Below are 19,653 nucleotides of genomic sequence, written 5' to 3'. Positions count from 1 at the left end.
TTCACCAGGCTCTAGCCTTCAGCGGGAGGCTATCCCACCTTATGAGCGGAGATGTTTTGCACCCAAAAGCCTTAGAACCAGGTGTAGCAGGCATGCCTCCTTCTCCTGGAGAGAAGAGCTGGTCTTGTGGTAGCAAGCATGACTTGTCCCCTTAGCTAAGCAGGGTCCGCCCTGGTTGCATATGAAAGGGAGACTAGAAGTATGAGCACTGTAAGAGATTCCCCTCGGGATGGAGCCGCTCTGGGAAGAGCAGAAGGTTTTGAGTTCCCTCCCTGGCTTCTCCAAGATAGGGCTGAGAGAGATTCCTGCCTGCAACCTTGGAGAAGCCGCTGCTATTGTCTGTGAAGACAGTACTGAGCTAGATAGACCAATGGTCTGACTCAGTATATGGCAGCTTCCTATGTTCCTCTTCCTCAGAGGCAGGTCCAGTTACTCCTAAGTGCCCCCGCAGCCAACCTTTAGCCCCAGCTTCCCCACCTCTTCCTCCAGTTGCTCCTGTTCTCCCTATCAACCATTACTTCCTGTCACCTTGCAACCAGTCCTTCCTCCCCTGGTACTTCCCAGCTCGGCTCCCACCTTACCATTGCCACTCCGGCCTGCCAATGTGCGTGTACAGCCTAATTCAAACGCTGACCATTCTAACCCTGATTCCACTGAACCCTTTGATACTATGGGTCCTGAGAAGGAGGAAGGGGAACTATCTGAGGAGGAGACCACTCCCATAGCTCGTATTTCTGCCCGGTTATTCTCTTTTTTGGATTACGATGTGCTTCTATTCAAGGCTAAGAGGATGATCAATGATGTTGCTCCATCAGAAGCTGTATAGACTTCTGACTTAAACCAGAATGCCTTTCCATTCACATCTGCTCCCTCCTCCTCAGTCCCTTTCCCGGAGATTTTCAAACAGGTTATGGCAACAACGAGACTCCTGTAGACATATAGGCAGCTACTCCATGAAACACTATTCATTTATTCCTGCGGTTCTGTCCATCTTGGTTGCCACCTGCATTGACCTGCGTATTGTACAAATGGTCTTGGGGACATTCATCAATATGAGTAATTCATCAATATGAGCAATAGGAGCAATTAAAGACCACAGAAGATAGGAAATGTGATTAATTACTTAAGAAAGCATATGAGGCATCTGCCACTGTAATTAAGGCAGCTGCCACCAATTCTGTCTTCTCCAGGGCATCCGTTCTGTGGGCCAAAGAGCTGGTGGCTCTCGTCACTCCTGAAAATACCAAGCTCAGGCAGGGTATTAATAAAATGACAAAGGCAGCTGCCTTTATGGTCGATTCCAGTCTTGATTGCATTCAGCAGGCATCTAGGCCATTGGTTCCTTCTAGGGCACACCACCATCACTGCCCTCAGAGCTGGCCTGGGACGTCCCAGGGACAAGAAACACAGGGGCTTCCTTTTGGGCCTCCTCAGATGCAACCTTGAGGCCCCCACCCCCCACAGGGACTGGTGGGAAGGGCAGCAAGGTGGCTCTGGCTTGATTGGCAGCTGGCTCCACCTACACCACCTCCACATCTGCCATGGGAATAACTTCTTTCCTGGCAGGGGAGGCCCTCCCCCACTAACTGCTGCCCTGCTGCAGGCCCTGGTGTAGAGCCAGGCAGACGAGAGAATTCCAGCCTGTGCACCAAAGCAGGGGCAGGGGTGACTCGGGGAATAGGCCGCTGTCACCGCCCCCCGACGACCAGCAAGAAAAACTTTCCTCCTCCCTGGCACTCTTCCGTCCCTCCCGGACATCTCTTTGGGGGCTTCTTTTTAAAACCCTGACTTTAAAAACAAAACAAAACTTTTTTGAAAGAATTGTGGGGCAAGGGGCTGAAGTGGGGTGAGTGTCTCAGTGAAAGGGACACTCAGTTGAGAGAAGGGCCAAGAACAGAGGCTGGGCTGACTCCACGGAGTATGCCCCCTGCAGTTGGGTGTGGGTGTGGGTGGAAAGGGAGGAGGCTAGAGCCTGTGTCCACTCAGAGCTGTAGGCTGCTGGGCTGGGCACTAGAGAGGGCCACTGTGTGAAACAGGATGCTGGACTAGATGGGCCTTGGGCCTGATCCAGCAGGGCTATTCTTATGTTCTTCTAACAGACACAGTAGGCTGCTTCTGCTGGACTACTGACCTGGGGTGATGGCTGAAGGCTTTGCTTATTTAAAGCAAAGTTGGGGGGTGGGGTGGGTGGTAAATGGGTGCAGTGAGGAGGCTGGAGTGTGTGCCCGCTCAGAGCCTATAGGCTGCTGGGCAGAGAATATTGATACTGATATATATATTATGGACACAGAGGGCTGGAGGACAGGCTTCTGTTTTTTTTAAAATGCCAAAAAAATATTTGGGATGGGGGAAAAGACAGAATTGTGTTTTAAAACCATGAAGCTACGCTACCCTTCTAACCTTCTACTAGTACTAGCTAACGGGGATCCCTCCCACAGACAGAACCCCTATTTAAACTTCTTCTAAACTAAACAACCCACAACTTTTTCAATTCAATTACAACCCCAAACCTCTCTCCAAACAGGAAAAAAGAACCCCAAGAATACACAATTCCAGAGACGTGTGTGTGTTAAATGGGTACTACTCACTCAGTCTAAGACTTCACCCACGTTGCGTCCAGTATTCCACTTCTGTGGTCTGGTCTCTGAGTTTACTCTTTCTTCTTCAGTCTTCAAATGGTGGGGGCTGGGGCAAATGCCAGGAAAATCTGGCGGAGGGGAGGTGTGGCTGGCTGGCGAGTGGCCACAAGTGCACTGGTGGCTGGTGCAGGCAGGCAGTAATTCTAACAGCAGCAGGAAGGGGGTGAAACAAGAGAGAATTATCTTTTCTTCTCTATTCCCGAATCAGCAGCAGGAACAAAAAAGTAATGCAACAGAGAATCCACTCCAGGCTGGCATGCAATAGGGGCAGGCACAGGCACTGGTAGGCTGGGTGGCAAGGTAGGCTGGCAAGGCAGAACAATAGGCAGCAAAGCAAAGCTCGCTCTCTCTTTTCCCATGAGCCAGAAAGGCAGAATGGTGGGTGCTCTCTCTTTTTGTATCTCTTTAAAAATTCCTCCTTGAATTCCCCCCACCCTTGCCCCTTCTTCGACCTTCCCCTGGCCAATGTGGGGTGATTTAGCACTTGCAAGAACCAAAAGAGCCAATCTAGAACAAGGAGACAATCATCAGCAGATCAGCCCATGCTTTCTTTCACCAATCTGAAGCCTGGAAGGGTGGGAAATTCAAACCGACATCAAACACAAAACGGATACTACACGGAGATCACCACAAAATGGAGGTCCAAAACAGAACATTCGGCTCCAAAATTTGGGCGATTTGTTTTGGAGCCGAAACTTTCAGGACTTGCAGAGGGGCGATTTGTTTTGTGCACAAATCGCCCGAAACGGGTAGATTCAGGTACAGAGCGTTTTATACTAGAAACGTTTCACATGTCCCCAGTGTGCAGGTGTGTGGGAGGGTTTTGTTTCACTGTTACACTATTACACTGTTCTTGGTGTTGGGTTTTGTTTCACTGTTACACTGTTCATGGTGTGCTCGATTTTTGTTTGAAAACAACTACATATGACAAACAGGGGAAAAAATTGGCTCTGTAGTTAGGGATGAATTTGAAATCTCATGGTTTGTTCATCTTAAATAAATGTATTTTAGAAATGACTCTGTGAAAAGCAGTTTTGCTTCATTATTGGCTTAATACATTCACAAATCCCCATAAGCAAAAGCTGTAGTGTGTTATAAAAATAAGTCCTACTTCTCCTTAATTTTTAAGTCCTTAAGTCCTTAATTTTCTTTAAAAAGCAAGTAGCAACAAATGACTTTTATTTTTCCTTGTTGTTTCTTCCCAATCTGATTAGCCATCTCGGCAAGTTCTTGTATCTACTTTCTGGCCACTTGCTAATTGCAAGTCCTTTTTTTTTTTAGTAGACTTTTAATTTGCAAAAAGGAAGCAAGATACTGCCTTCTCTTTGAAGTAAACAAAAATCCAGTTCTCACAATTGTTCAGATGGGTGGATTTCCACAATGAATTTGCAACTCCTTCTGCTCATCAGATGCAGTACAATCTCTGCTGCTGCAAGAGGCTCATGGTTATTGACCCTGAGCTTACCTTGAAAGGGACATCAAATTTTCCTTGGAGCCTGGAAGCAGAGGAAAGACAAGTAATGGGGACAGAAGCAAATTATAGCTTGGAATAGGTAGGGCATTTTCTTCATGGTTGAAAAGACTAGGATGTTCCCTCCTAAGCTGATGACACAGGTGAAGAAAACTAAAAATGCTCAGTTAAAAGTGGCCAAATTGGTAACTCCTAATGCTTCCTCTGAGAGCAGTGGTGGCTCTTGAGCAGAGTGGGTGGTGCTCACCTGAAAATACCTGGAAATATGTCCACCGTTTTACTCATCTGTATGTCTTCTTTAATTGTTTCTCCAACTGCTTCCCTGTCTGTGCCTCTCTCCTTGCAGCCGGGCCCCAATGTTTATGTAGGGTGGGCTATGGTACCAGAACATTGCAAACACCAGTAGGAACACACAGAGTTGCTCAAATACGAATATTGAGGCATGAGCCAATTATAAGGCTTGCCTTTGGTTTCAGAAGGTGGGTGGAGCTTTAAAACACCCTTAGTTGGCCTGATGGATTTAAATGGTCAGTGAACACCTGCATTGGGATGCAAATTCCCCCCATGTTTCCTCCCTCCCTCCCTCCCTCCCTCCCTTTAAATTAATGTCTGAATAGGGCTTTTATCTTTGGGGAAATATAACTGGTGTTCTGTATGGTGAATAATTAGGGTTGCCAGCATTGCGCTAGCTGAAGTCGGGATGAGGACTCCGAGGGGGCCCAGGGAGCATGGCCACCTGGGGTGGGGCTTGTCTGTTTTGTTTTGTTTTTAACTTTTAAAGCTACCACTGAGTGGATAGTGGTGAGAGCTCTCCTGCCTCCCCAACAATGTGAAATGAATGGCTGCCACTACTGAGCTGCTTGGCCAGGGGCAGGCTCACTGGGAGGGATGGGCGCACTGCAGGTGGAGAAGACTGAAAGCAAAGCACTCATCTCACTAGTGTGTGACTGACTGACCGAGGGAGGGAGGGAGTTGGAGAGAAGGCAGCAAAAGACTGTGTTCCTCAGCCCTGTCTTCCTCCAAATGAGGCTGACGAGTGGCCCGTCTAATCACAATATCACAGTCTATCCACAGGCATATTAAATAGCAAATACAATTTTGCAGTTACATTACTGGAGCAAGACTGCTACAAAACTAGTATAAATTGTGCTTTTCAGCATACCACTAGTGGTATTTCAGCTAATGTTGGCTGGTATAGAACAGAAAAGATACTGGCTTGGCCGGAAGTCCCGTGGTTGCTGATATCCCCTGCAGAAAATGCCTCTGGTTGGCACACATGGGCAGCAGGCAAGAAAAAGGAGTATGTGTGAGAATTTTAAAATACTGAGGAAGAATAGCCGCCAGTCACTGCCACTATTGTGGCTGGATGCAGAAGCACTCTCTCACCTCTGTGCCTTATTACTGCTGCCTGTAAGTGTGTCTTGACACAGGAGAAGCTGATGTACACTTTGACTTTTATTGCCTGGCCTGTTCCTGTCATGAGCCAACTGCTTTGGTCGGCCTGATGGATGAGCTCCAATTAGGAATTTACAGAGGGAGTGTGATTATGTTGTTGGTCCTTTTGGATCTCTTGGCGACTTTCGATACTATCCAACTATAGTATTCTTCTGGAGCATCTGATAGGGTTGGGGGTGGAAGGCACTGCTTTGCTTTGGTTCTGCTCCTACCTCTCAAGCAGATTCCAGATGGTATCCCTTGGAAATGGTTGCCCTTCAAAATCTGAACTTCCATATGGCTGCCTTTGTATGTAGTCTGGAAACTGCAGTTGGTACAGAATGCACTGGCCAGGTAGGTCTCTGGGTCATCTCAGAGAGACCATATTACTCCTATACTAAAAGATCTACACTGGCTCCCAATAAGTTTCCAGGCAAAATACAAGGTGCTGGTTATAACTTCTACAGTCCTAAATGGCTTAGACTCTGGGTATTTAAGAGAACATCATCTTCGCCATGAGCCCCACCACCCACTGAATTAATCTTGAGAGGTTCGTCTGCAGTTGCCACCGGCTTGTCTGGTGGTCAGGGACGGGTCTTCCCTGTTTCCGCCCCGAGACTCTGAAATTTGCTCCCTGCTGAAATAAGAGCCTCTCTATCTCTGACAACTTTTAAAAAGTCTCTAAAGACTTATTTTTCCACCCATGTTTTTAACTGGACTGTGATTTTAAATTGTTTTAAGGTTTTCATTTTTAATTTGTTGCATGTTTTTGTTAACTGCCCAGAGACGGAGGATTGGGGCGGTCTACAAATTTTAAAAATAAATAAATGCTTGTTGCCAGTATTGTGGAGCACAGCAATAACTGTCAGAATCCACGGATTAGAGTGAGACTGTGTGCTTATGGCTGAAATTCTAAAGCTGGGGGAGGATTTAGGATTTAAGAAGGAAAATGGAGAAATTTAGAAAGGAAAAGGTGACCATTTTGTGTTGCCCTCCAACATACAGCTGACTTATGCTATTCTGTTTTGTTAGTGTTATGTAGCAGAATGCAATATTTTGTTACTTTCAAAGAAATATATTTTGTATTTTGTTACTTTCAAAGAAAGTTAGCTAACTTTATGGATTCAAAGAAAAAAATACTTTTGGTGTTTATCTAATTTAATTGAAAGAAAGAAGGGTCCTTTCTCTTTCCTTCTAAATATAGCTATCTTAATCCCAACTTATTCATCAACCTGTCTTTCTAAATTGTATCTCTTATTTTAACATTAATAAATTAGAATATCACAGTGCAGGGACAACAAAGAATCTTATGGCATCTTAAAGATAAATACGTTTGTTAATCTTGAAGGTGCCACTAGATTCTTTGTTTTGCTGCAACAAACTACACATCTGCCTCTTTGGCCTAGAAGTTACCACAGGACAAGATAATAAAGAATGATGGTTGTACACCATACACAAACCACAATGATGTATGTTAAAGCACAATGTCACAGGATGTTTTTGCAAATCTTGCTTTTTAAAATAAAAAAACCCTTTTTAACCACAGGGAGGGGAATCAGAAGTGTTGCAATTGAAGTATCTGTAAATTTAAGTGTAATATAATTATCTTATTATCCAAACACCTTGCAAGGTCAGCATCTTTAGAACCTGTTGCATAGTGTAACACCTGTAAATTTGCCCATGTTAACTTCATTGGAGCTACACCTAATATAGCCTTATCATAGGCCTTACTAATACTATAGCTTCAAATCTTAGATCCAGATACTCTATAGCAGTGTAATTGACTGTAACTGTTGTTTTAACATTACTTTGTAAAAGTGTTTCATTCATTCTGAAAAAGATATTGCAATTTTTAAAATGGTTTGAAACATTAGCAGGGACAATTCCCTGCCTCTCCCCACCCTCCCGGTTCCCCTCAATTTCTTGGTCCTTTACTGCTGGCTCTCATCCTAGTCCCCCTTTCCCCTCCATTTTTCAGAGGAAAACGAAGTTGAGCAGGGAGAAGCTTTTTCACAAATCTGAATTGCTTTTTCTCAAGTTTTGAAGAGCAGTGGACTGGCTAGCCACTATACAAGTAGGCTGTTTGCAGTTTGGCCTATTTAGGTGGTTTAGAACTTCATAGCCAGCATAGTGTAGTGCTGGACTAGGACCAGGAAGACCTGTGTTTGAATCCCCATTCAACCAAGAAACTCACTGGGTGACTCTGGACCAGTCTATCTCCCAGCCTAATTTACCTCACAGGGTTGTTGTGAGGATAAAAATAACCATGTACCCTGCTCTGAGCTCCTCGGAGGAAAAGCGGGATATAAGTGTAAAAATAAATAAATGAAATGAAGGTGGCTTTTTAAACTAAGAGGGGGAAAGTGCTGTAAAAAGAAAATGTAAAAAATGTCAATTATGTATTAACTAGATTAACAAGGTCTATTTACTCATATAAAAGTATACTGATTCCCCCCACCCACCCCTGAAATTCATATGGAAATATACACTAGATTGTCCCAGTCTCTAACAGTTGGGTAATATGTACTTAGTGCTATTTTATGACTGAGGAGTTTTGTTTAGAATGTTTATATCCCTTTTTTCAGCAAGAAGTTCGCAGAGCAGTTCTCATAGAAGGGAAAGTATGGGGAGTGGGAGAAGGTTCACTGTCCCAAATGGGAACACTCGCTCACACTCTTGTGCATGCACCCTCTCTCTCATTCACACACATTAAAATAAGAGGTCCCAGCCACTGTAAAAGATTCTGTGTAGGGATGAGTGCTGTGCTGGAAAGCAACTTGGGACAGTTGCATTTGTAATGCTAAATATAAGAGAACCACCACTTGAAAGCTGCTTCCTTGGTCAGTTAGCTTTTCATATCTGAATGAAGATACCATCTATGAAAACATGGTGCAATTAATTTTGTTTCTTGGGTTCATATTTTGACTGAGTGCTTGCTGAAAGCGGCATCAACTATGACAAGCCACTTCCTCCCATTCAAGTCACGTCCCTCCGAGCCGAGTGTACTGCAAAAGAGAAGAAGGCTCTGACTGACTCGGTATATTTTTTTCTCATTTTATTGGCAGACGAAACCTCACAAAGCTATCCCTCATCTTCAGTCATATGCTTGCAGAAATCAAGGCTATCTTCCCTAATGGTCAGTTCCAGGGTGACAACTTTCGTATCACAAAAGCAGATGCTGCAGAATTCTGGAAGAAGTTCTTTGGAGATAAGTAAGTATCAACAGTGTTATGCTTTTAGTATGTTGGTATAGCTTGAACCAAGAGTTCTGCGTGGTGGTAGTGATAAGAAGATAAATGCCTTCAAGGCATATTTATCATGCACATTTACAATTTGTCCATTAGATTATTTTAACAAGCATACACTTTAGGGTAAGGACATAAGCAACATGTATCTTAAGCTTTAGGCAGTACACTGTTGAGTCTGTCTTACGGTTTTTGTAAGTACTAACATTTTTCAGTTCACCAGTGAACTGAACTGACACTCCTAAAACTGTTTTTCTTTTTCTTTCTAGTCTACAAAATACTCTGTGTATTCCAGATCATGTGTGTACACATGCTTCTAGTTTTGAGGTACACAGGGAAGTGAAAAAGGGCTCTGGTATTCAGCCTTGTTGAAATCAACTTTCCAATTTTGTTAGGGTTTTATCATCTACAGCTAATCATCCATTTGGGCTCGGGCTCTGATTCCTTTACTGGATTTTATAGAACCTGCAACAATTGCCATTAACTTACTCTTGCAGAACAACATTTTGGTGGTTAGGTACTTAGAGTAACTTTGCATGTTACATACATACAAGCAGGAGAGGGTCTTTCTTGTACTACTTTATCATGTCACAAGTGTGGACTTGTCATATATGAACAAATTAAATTAGGACTTGTTGGAGTATTGTATGTGTTTATGTACAATGTGTAGTTTGGCCTTTTAAACTCAGTGGCTGACATCCTTACTAACACAGCATGACCAAGGCAGAAAGATGCATCTTCATTGAGGAGAACCTTCCCACTGCAGCAGTGCCTTCAAATGTCACATATCTCCTCTGCCTCTGGAAGTGCCTTGTGTCACCTGAAAATATTTCCCTGAGGGCTGCACAACCCTTGGGGATGCATTTTTGGGTGGCGCATGGCGCTAATGGAAGCAGAGGAGATCGGCAAAATCTCCCCACCACCACCAACGTGGGCTGATGCTGTGCCACTGGGAAAGCTCTCCACAGAGTGAAAGCATCTTCCTGGTGCACCAAAACTGAGTTAAGCTGTCAGCCAAAGCTAGCAACTAGCTTTTGATTTCCAGTTAGATTATAGTAGATCACACATGGGATGTGCAGCAAAATATTGCATCTCTCCAACTGTAATCTCCATACCCAGAGCAACGTAGAGGCTGTAACTCAAGGACAGAGCACATGATTTTCATACAGAAGGTCCTAGGTTCAGTCCTTAGCAGCTCCAAGTAGGGCTGGGAAAGACCCTTGTCTGAAACCTCAGTCCACATCTGACTATTGTGGTGTTTTTCCTTTACTATTGCCTTTACAAACTTGTATACTTCTCCCTACCTAGGGAGTTCTCAGAGAATGTAGGAACCACTGTCTTATTTTTAATGGCCCTGCTTGTTTTCCAATGAGATTGTGATATCAGGTGGTTTGAATGCCTGTTAGTACAGATAGATAAAGAATGGTTCGCTAACAGTAGCTTGAGTATAGTAAGGCCAGTGTTGAGTTCACTAAAGTTAGTGCAGTAGTGAAAAGGGTTTATGATGTGTCTGTATTTCAGACATACAGGTGAAACTCGGAAAATTAGAATATCGTGCAAAAGTCCATTAATTTCAGTAATGCAAATTAAAAGGTGAAACTGATATATGAGACAGTATATCTGAAAAGTATACAGTGTACTGTGTTTGACTGGCCAGCAAACTCGCCTGATCTGACCCCATAGAGAATCTATGGGGCATTGCCAAGAGAAGGATGAGAGACATGAGACCAAACAATGCAGAAGAGCTGAAGGCAGCTAATGAAGCATCCTGGTCTTCCATAACACCTCAGCAGTGCCACAGGCTGATAGCATCCATGCCACGCCGCATTGAGGCAGTAATTGCTGCAAAAGGGGCCCAAACCAAGTACTGAATATATATGCATGCTTATACTTTTCAGAGGTCCGATATTGTTCTATTCTACAATCCTTGTCTACTTGGTTCCATGTAATATTCTAATTTTCTGGGATTGTGGATTTGGGGTTTTCATGAGCTGTACGCCATGATCATCACAATTATAACAAATTCAGGCTTGACTTATCTCGCTTTGCATGTAATGCGTCTGTCTCATATATCAGTTTCACCTTTTAATCTGCATTACTGAAATTAATGGACTTTTGCACGATATTCTAATTTTCCGAGTTTCACTTGTAATGAACAAGATTTAGATGTTAAAAGGAAGAGAAATAGAGGATTAGATTAAAAGCAGTCAGTATTACTAAGCTGAAGGCATGATGAGAATATAAAACTTGTCATTAGCAGAAAGTAGTGATAAACAGCTGTTTATGGCCACTAGGGCTGTGCACGGTCAGAATACCTGATCAGATTCTGATTTGATTGAGATTATTGTATTGTTCTTCCACTGTAGATGGCTAATATGTGCCAAGGTTTCCAAGAAACAGGTTCTTCCCCACTTTCGAACTTCTGCTTTGTGACTTTGCTCCTCAAGAGTCACTAGTAAAAGGACAGGGTTTAGCTTGAGGCCTTCCAATATATTATTTTTGTGGCCCCAAAGCACTGTAACTGGAAGGGTACAGAGACACAGATGATCCAATTGCAGCATGCTTTCAGCAGCTGCAAAGCTGAGAAGACATACATGCAGTGGCCAATGTTCCCTCTAAGGCATGCACATGTGCACACGCTCACATGTTTTTTGATGTCTATGCAGTTAATTTTAGATTCCGCTCAGGTTTAATTGGGATGGTCCCACTCTGAATGCATGTGTGCACATGCTGCCTTGATACTTCCGCCAAGAACAAATCTCATTCTGCACACAGATGAAAAAAATTAGAATACTGGCAGTGTCCACTTGCAGATTTTGAGATCCCTCCTCACCTCTCCCCCTCAGCATTTTATGTATGAAATATCACCATATTTAAAAAGAGATACAGGCTTCAGAACAAAATGGGTGGAAATGATCATTTGGTAGATACAGCATGATGTGATCGGAGAATATTCAGTTTTGTATTGCATGGGGCTGCAGTTTTTATGGGGAGCAATACAATGCAAAAACCATGTTGTATGGGCTGTATTGAATTGGAAACATCTATCTATATCTATATCTATCTATATAATTCTCCTGGGTGTGGCTTGGAATGTGCGTCCCAGAGCCCAGCTGATAGGCTGGGCGGCAAACACACCTGATTGACTGAGGCACACCCAGGAGGATTGGTCACTGTGCAAGTGGCAGGCCTGGCCGTGGAGGCCAGAGGCAGCGGTGGGCCCAGCCCAGCCGCGGAGGCAAGGTCTGGTGGGGGGGGGGCAGAAGTGGCGGTGGGGAGGAGAGGTGGCTTGGTCTGGCAGTGGAGACTGGGGCAGAAGGTGGGGGGAAGAGGTAACCACCAGCCCCAAAGAGCACACAGATGCTCTGTGCGGGGTTGGCTAGTTATTATTATTCACTGCACAGCCCTAATGGTCACTTGATAGCACTGGTGGCAAGCAGTTTGAGAAATTTCACAAGAAACTGGATCAATATTAGTGAAGAAAATCAAACTAGAGGCATGTCAAGGCTAGGAATATTGGGGTTTTTTCTCCTCAAGGTAAATTTACCTTTAGAGACTTGACTAAACTTTCAGCTGCTGTTCCAAAGAGGAAACATAAGAACAGCCCTGCTGGATCAGATGGTAAGTTGGGAATGCTGCTTTCTGAAGTGAATGATAAACTTAGGAAAGGTTTGAAAAGTGCCTTCTGTAAAGGATGCTGAAACAGTGGAAAAAGTTAGGAGTGGAACCAGACAAAAGTCAATATGCAGTATGGTTTCAAGAACATAAGAATATGGATAGACTTGTAGATCTTCCTTTATTGAAAATGCTTTATAAGAAGTCCTATTTGAAATGTTGAAAGCTGCTTTATCCTTAATTTACTGTTTATCTTTAAAATCAAATGAATGGTAGTTAAGTGTACTGCTAATGGTAATGCTAAGTGGATCCATGAAACTTCCAAAGCTTATAATTAGCAATTATATTTGTTTACAAATAATATAATGATCTCATAGGAGTTTCAAAATGCACATATAATATAATCCAATAGCATCTTCATTATATGGGCTGCAAGACACCATTGTACTTGAACTCAGCTTTTCCCAGTTCATCTATCATTTTGATGCTTTACACTTTTGTTCAGTTATTGTGAAAGATACTGTAGAGAATACACAAAATGAGTAGGAGAATCAAGAGGCTGTTTTACATTTGGCATTTTACAGTCATTAAAATTGTAAATCTAATATAGACCTTTGTTAGGGACCACCCACTATTACTTTGAATCAGATTCTTTAAAGGAATCTAAAAGCATGTGGTTACTTACTTCTTGTGCGTTGCATCCATTATCCATTAGTATAAATAAATAAATACTATGATTGTTTTAAAAATACTAATACAAATATAATGGACATATAAATATAATATGTATTATTTTATTGTCACACTTCCCCGTAAGGAACAGGTACGCAGTCTGGGGGTGTTTCTGGATGCAAGCCTCTCCCTGGTATCCCAGGTTGAGGCAGTGGCCAGAAGTGCCTTCTGTCAGCTTCGGCTGATATGCCAGCTGTGTCTGTTTCTTGAGATGAATGACCTCAGAGCAGTGGTACATATGTTGGTAATCTCCAGACTGGATTACTGCAACACGTTCTATGTGAGGCTGCCCTTGTATGTAGTCCGGAAACTACAGCTGGTTCAGAATGCGGCAGCCAGGTTGGTCTCTGGGTCATCCCAGAGAGACCATGTAACTCCTGTATTGAAAGAGCTACACTGGCTGCTGATATGTTTCCGGGCAAAATACAAGGTGCTGGTTATAACCTATAAAGCCCTAAACAGCTTGGGCCCTGGGTATTTAAGAGAAAGTCTTCTTTGTCATGAACCCCACTGCCCATTGAAATAATCAGGAGAGGTCCGTCTGCAGTTGCCACCGGCTTGTTTGGTGGCTACTCGGGGATGGGCCTTCTCCACTGCTGCCCGAGAGCTTTGGAACACGCTCCCTATTGAAATAAGAGCCTTCCCATTTCTGAATTCTTTTTAAAAGTCTTTAAATATGTACCTCTTCACCCAGGCTTTTAATTAAATAATGTTTTAACAGTTTTATCATAGTTTTTAAAAGTTGTTTTAAAATTTAAATTTTTGTAATGTTTTAACTTTTACTATGTAATTTATTTTGTTTTAACTACTGTTTTAAGTGGGGGTTTTTTTCATTTGTTTTAACTAATGTTTTAACTTTTTGTTTGTTTGTAAACCGCCCAGCGATGTGAGTTTTGGGTGGTATAGAAATATGTTAAATAAATAAATATTACGTAGTATAGACTATCTCCAAAGACCTGTGTGAACCTCTATATTGCAGGCTCTGTATTGGAAAGCAGGAGTGTGCAGACTTCAGACTTGCAAAATCTACTCTTGTTTTTCACTCCCCAAATCTCACTGACTGAGCCAGGCACAAAGCTGTAGGTCAAGCGAGCAGACATAAGCTTATAAGGAATATAGTGTTTCTGAGCACATGCTTAATCCAGGAATTGGTTTTCAGTACCAGAACTGCTTTCAGTTTTTTCATTGAGAAATCCATTCATAATTTTTCTCCAAGCTTCTGCCATTTCACTGCGCTAATTTGGATAAAGAACAGCCTTTTTGTCTCCCCCCCCCCACAAAAAATGGGGGGAGTGGGGAGTAGAGCACTTTGTCATCTGTTACAAAAAACTCAAGTGATCTGCAAGTGATCCTGATCTGATCTGCAAGTGATCCTGATCTGCTTTCTGCCCACTCCTGTGGTAGAATGTACAGGCTTGACAGTGACAGATCCATAGGGGCAACCCTCAGTATGTCTACATGTAATGATCATTGATTCACATTAGAAAAGAACCCTGGGAAAACATTTTAAATGATTCAGCCATAGGGACAGGGATGATCACTTGGGTCTTTCTCACAGAGTCAGCACCCACAGAATGGCCATAATTCTGCATAAAAGACTTATGTGAGAAACTCAGCCTACGTGGTTTGAGTCATTTAAAATATTCTCCCAGCCACATAGAAACTGTTTATGGATAAACAGCTCCCACATAGCTGGGAGAAGGTAGTAGAATGACTCTAGTAACATCAGCAATAAAATCAAGGTATATAAATTGATATAGCAAATACAGCAACACCACACATGTAGACTTTCAACTTTGACTGTTGCTTTGATAGCTGTGTCTTGTGTGAAGTGTCTGTCATACATTTACCTTGGAAAGTTTCACTGCTCACATCAGAATTATTTGAAAGTAATTCTGAAACCCTGATGCTGCATTCTTTCAGCAGCCAAAATGCAAACTGAAAAACAGTTCTGATTGTCATTAGCAGATTGTTATTGCTGTTCAGACTGATTGCTCCGAGTGGCTGCATATTGATATTCAAAATACTTGTAGAGTATTTGGTATACTGAATGACACCTACTGGTAGAGAACTGGCAATCCCATAGGTTTAAAGCAGCAGTCCCCAAGAAGTCCTTCTTCTAAATATCCATTTACAGTGGCACTAAGAGGTAATATTAACCTTGGCCTGGCAGATTTCAAAAGCTCTGCCAAGTCAAGTGCATAAATTTTCAAGAATACTGTCTGCTTCCTTGGGCAACAGAAGTTGAAACCTATCCTTCAAAATTGGACCATATACTTTGGACCTCACAAAGACCTGCAGCAATGATGGAGACAGAGCAGATATAGGCAAATTTATATACCAGTTGTCTTGAAAACTGGTCACAATGGACCTCTTCTGAGTTGTGAAAGTAGAGCAATATTAGGAAGGAAACGTTTTTAACCACCTCCACTTGTGACCAGTTTGTTGCCGGTCATGGTGATAGTAAGTGTGTTGACGTAGTAGTTGATGTGAGAGAACTTCCTGAGACACAGTTGTTGGGTCACTTTCATCCTCCTTTTATGCAAACTTGAACCAGTTTTAATAGCTAGTATATTAGAAATGTATTCAAAAAAGGAGCTTCCCCATTGTGATATGCAATGTACATGTTTTGGATGTATCTAATTAATTATCATTAATATGGTGCCAGAAAAACTCTTGTTGGTCATAAGGCACTCATTCTATAAAAGATGTGTCAATACTGAACCTACCATCTAATTGGTAGCCTTGCTCCATACCCCTGCCCCAGCAATAACATAGCAAGTACTGCATGGGGTGGGCTGTGGTGGAAGCCCTGCCCCCTGGCAGTACCAGAGGGTTGCAGTTGCACTGGAATTGGATGTTCCGAAGCATAGTCCTACTATCTGGTAAATCTTTGTGGGTGTGAAGTCTTCCCAGGGACTTGCTTGTTTCTAACTGATTGATTAAAAACTGATTTCACTAGGTGTCATGGTAACAGTTTTGGATAGACGCTACCAAACCAATTCGGTATTACTAAAGGAGTCTTCAAGGGAGGATCTTGGAGTTTCAAGAAATGCTATTACCTCTTGCTTAAGAACAGGGACTTCAACATAATAGTTTGCATTCTGAAATCTGCCTGTTACTGGGGTCCAAAGTTTCAGCTGCCAGTTCTAACTTGGAGCAGAATTGTTTTGCATGCTCTTCTTAACTTTTGAGGAAGTAATAATTTATATTGTTTCTGTTGAACAATTAACACCTTGATCAATTTCAATAATCCATTTTATCTTGGCAAGATTTTTACAAGAATAACGGTGTGCTTTGACATCCATTTCCAAACCCCACTGTTTCTTTCTGATGCCTAATGCTCACTGTAACAAAATTTGGGGTGCTAGAAACCCTGTCAAAATTTGTAAATGTTGAGATTGGGGCATCCCAATAGATGATGTATAACTCATTTGAATGTAATTCATTTGTAACATTTAGATCACCTAATTAAGACACATGAATGTGGCATGTGAAAAACTACAGTTCATTATAATTCATTCTGTAATATTCTTCTGAAATTGTAGTGATATGAAAACTTAGACCTAATTAGAGTTGCCATGTCCCCCGAAATTCCAGGTTTCAACTAGATTTTAAGCATCTCGCCCAGATTCTCCCAGATTTCAGCTTTCATTTTAAAAAAGAAAAAAGCTAAGCTCTAGTCCTTGAAGAAGTGGAGTTACGGAGCAAAACATGCAGTCACTATTCTGATCAGAAATTATTTTCCAGCCAATTTACATAATATGCAAATTAGACACCTGGACTTGGAAAGCCAGAATTATTATTATTATTTCTTGTTTACACAGTCAGACAGGTGTTATTGACTAGTTTGTTTTATCCAGACATCGAGTCCTTCCCAAGGACCAGGTATGGCTGAATTTTATTATCAATGTTGTCGCTGTTGTTATAGATATCATCGCAGAATATAGGCTGATCCCAGTAAAGTTGCTTTTTGTAATTGGCTGATGGTGATTTCTGAGGCCCCTATGGTGTTGAGGTGCTCTTCAAGTTGTTTTGGAATTGCACCTAGGGTGCCAGTTACCACTGGGATTACTTTGGTCTTTTTCTGCCACAGCCTTTCAGTTTCAATTTGTAGATCTTTGTATTTTGTGATTTTTTCTATTTCTTTTTCTTCTATTCTGCTATCCCCTGGTATTGCTATGCCGATTATTTTAGCTTGTTTTTCTTTCTTCTCGACTACAGTTATATCTGGTGTATTGTGTGGCAGATGTTTGTCTGTTTGTAGTTAGAAGTCCCATAATATTTTTGCATCTTCATTTTCTTCAACTTTTTCAATTTTATGGTCCCACCAATTCTTGGCTACAGGTAGCTTGTATTTTTTGCAGATGTTCCAGTGTATCTTTCCTGCTACTTTGTCATGCCTTTGTTTATAGTCTGTGTGATCTTTTTACAACAGCTGATTAGGTGGTCCACTGTTTCATCTGCTTCTTTACAAAGGCAGCACTTGCTATTTGTTGTTGACTTTTCAACTTTGACTCTTATTGCATTTGTTCTTAGTGCCTGTTCTTTCGCAGCCAGTATTAAACCCTCTGTTTCTTTCTTGAAGTAGCCATTCTTAAGCCATTGCCAGGTCTTGGTGATGTCTGATTTTCCACTTATATTGTGGAAATATTGACCATGCAGTGGCTTCCTTTTCCATTTTTCTGCTCGCTTCTTGACTTGTTCTTTCTTGAAAGTGGAGTCATGGCGATTACAAACAACAGAGGGGATAGTGAGTCCCCTTGGAAAATACCTCTTCTAATGCTAACCTGTCCAAGTGTCTCACCATTGATTGTTAACTGTGTACTCCACATGCTCATTGCTTTTTTAATAACTGTGTACTCCACATGCTCATTGCTTTTTAAATAAATATCTGAATGTTTTTGCTGACACCAGTTGTTTCTAAACATTTTAGTATCCATGTGTGAGGCAATGAGTCGAAGGCTTTCTTGTAGTCAATCCATGCAACACTTAGATTTGTTTTTCTTCTCTTACAATTTTCTAAAATCATTTTGTCAATCAGCAGCTTGTCTTTTGTGCCTCTGGTGTTTGGACAATTTCCTTTCTGTTCAACTGGAAGCTGTTTGTTAGTTAATAAGTGTTGCATTACTTCAACTGCTATTATTCCAGTTAATAATTTGAACATGGTTGGCAGACAGGTTATCGGTTCGGTCTATAATTACTTGGAACTGCACCTTTTGCTGAGTCTTTCATGATGAGATGAGTTTTCCCAGTTGTTAGCCATTGTTCAATATCACCGCCTTTCATAATGTGATTGAACTGTTTTGATAGTTGTTTATGAAGGCTTGTTAGGTGTTTAAGCCGAAAGCCATGCAGTTCATCATCGCCTGGAGCAGTCCAATTTTTAATTTTCTTTGCTCTTTCACTTATTAATTCTGGTGTTATTATTAGATCTTGCATGTGTTGGTTACATTTTTCGACCTCTTTCACTCAGCCTGCTTTTTTATTATAATCTATTGGATTGTCCCATAATTTCCCCCAGAATTGCACTGTTTCTTCTTTATTTGGTGTTTCTACATTTCTTGCAGTTTCTCCTTCTATGCTTTGGTAGAAACGTCTCTGATTCAACTGGAATTGGAGATTCTGCCTGTATTGTGTAATTCTGGCTTCGTACCTGCTAATCTTCTTTGACACTGCTGTTATTTGCTGCTTTATTATTTCCAGGACTTCTCTAATTTTCCTTGAATCTAGGTGGTATTTTTGGATCAGATACTGTTTGGTGTTTTCATTCTTCAGCTTCTTGTCTTTCATATCTTTCAGTTTACTAGCATCTGATCTAAGCCTGGAGATTTTATTTTTCTAATCTGATCTTCCATTTAGGTGATGTACTACTTTCTTTTTTTACAGGTCCACTGATCTTATATCCGAGCTCTTGTGTTGTTATTGTTGCTGCACTGTACATTAGTTGGTTTGTTTCTTGCAAATTATTGGTTGTTATCTCTGCAAGTGCAGCATTGACATCTTTTAATGCCTGAGCAAGTTGTTTTTTGGCAACTGTTTTTAGAGCTGGATGTCGAACCCTGGTGGTTGTTTGGTTCATGTGCTCAGTTATTTTTTGCTTTAGTTCTTGTTGCTTTTCTGTTAAATGGCATTCGGGTTTTTGAGGTGAAGGCAAGGGAGAGGTTGCCTGGTTTTGATTTTGAAACAGTTCAGCAACAGTGGCATCCTCTATTTCTAACACCTCCTCCACCTGCGCCTGAGCCACTTCTTCAGTTGGTGGTAATTCTTCTTCCATATCTTGAGCCTGTGTTGCTCTTTGCAGTTCTTCCAGCTCAACCTCTGTGAATACTTTATTTCTTATTATGAATCTTCTCTGGTCTGCTAGCCTTTGTTCAGTTATTTATGTATCTGGATATTCTCTTTCCAAATTTGGTACATTCTTTTTAAATAACCTGTTCTAGGTGGACTAGACTTGTAATAGCAGATCATTATTTCCTTGTTGGCGTTTTTCATATATATTTTTTGGTTAAGCGAC

The 19,653-nt window shown here is 41.8% G+C and overlaps 1 protein-coding gene across 2 annotated transcripts in view; it reads left to right on the top strand.

Moving 5' to 3' along the window:
• Nucleotides 1-19,653, top strand: part of CBLB (Cbl proto-oncogene B) — a 148,494-nt gene that overhangs the window by 47,093 nt on the left and 81,748 nt on the right. For both annotated transcript variants that reach the window (XM_053309724.1, XM_053309723.1), the window contains exon 4: nt 8,610-8,756. In XM_053309724.1, the coding sequence (XP_053165699.1) occupies nt 8,610-8,756 (147 nt within the window). The remainder of the gene's footprint in view (nt 1-8,609; nt 8,757-19,653) is intronic.

The sequence above is a fragment of the Hemicordylus capensis genome, chromosome 3 (assembly GCF_027244095.1).
Source record: "Hemicordylus capensis ecotype Gifberg chromosome 3, rHemCap1.1.pri, whole genome shotgun sequence".
Taxonomy (NCBI): Eukaryota; Metazoa; Chordata; class Lepidosauria; order Squamata; family Cordylidae; genus Hemicordylus; species Hemicordylus capensis.
The sequence above is the reverse complement of the archived record's forward strand: the minus strand, read 5'-3'. Positions and strand labels throughout refer to the sequence as shown.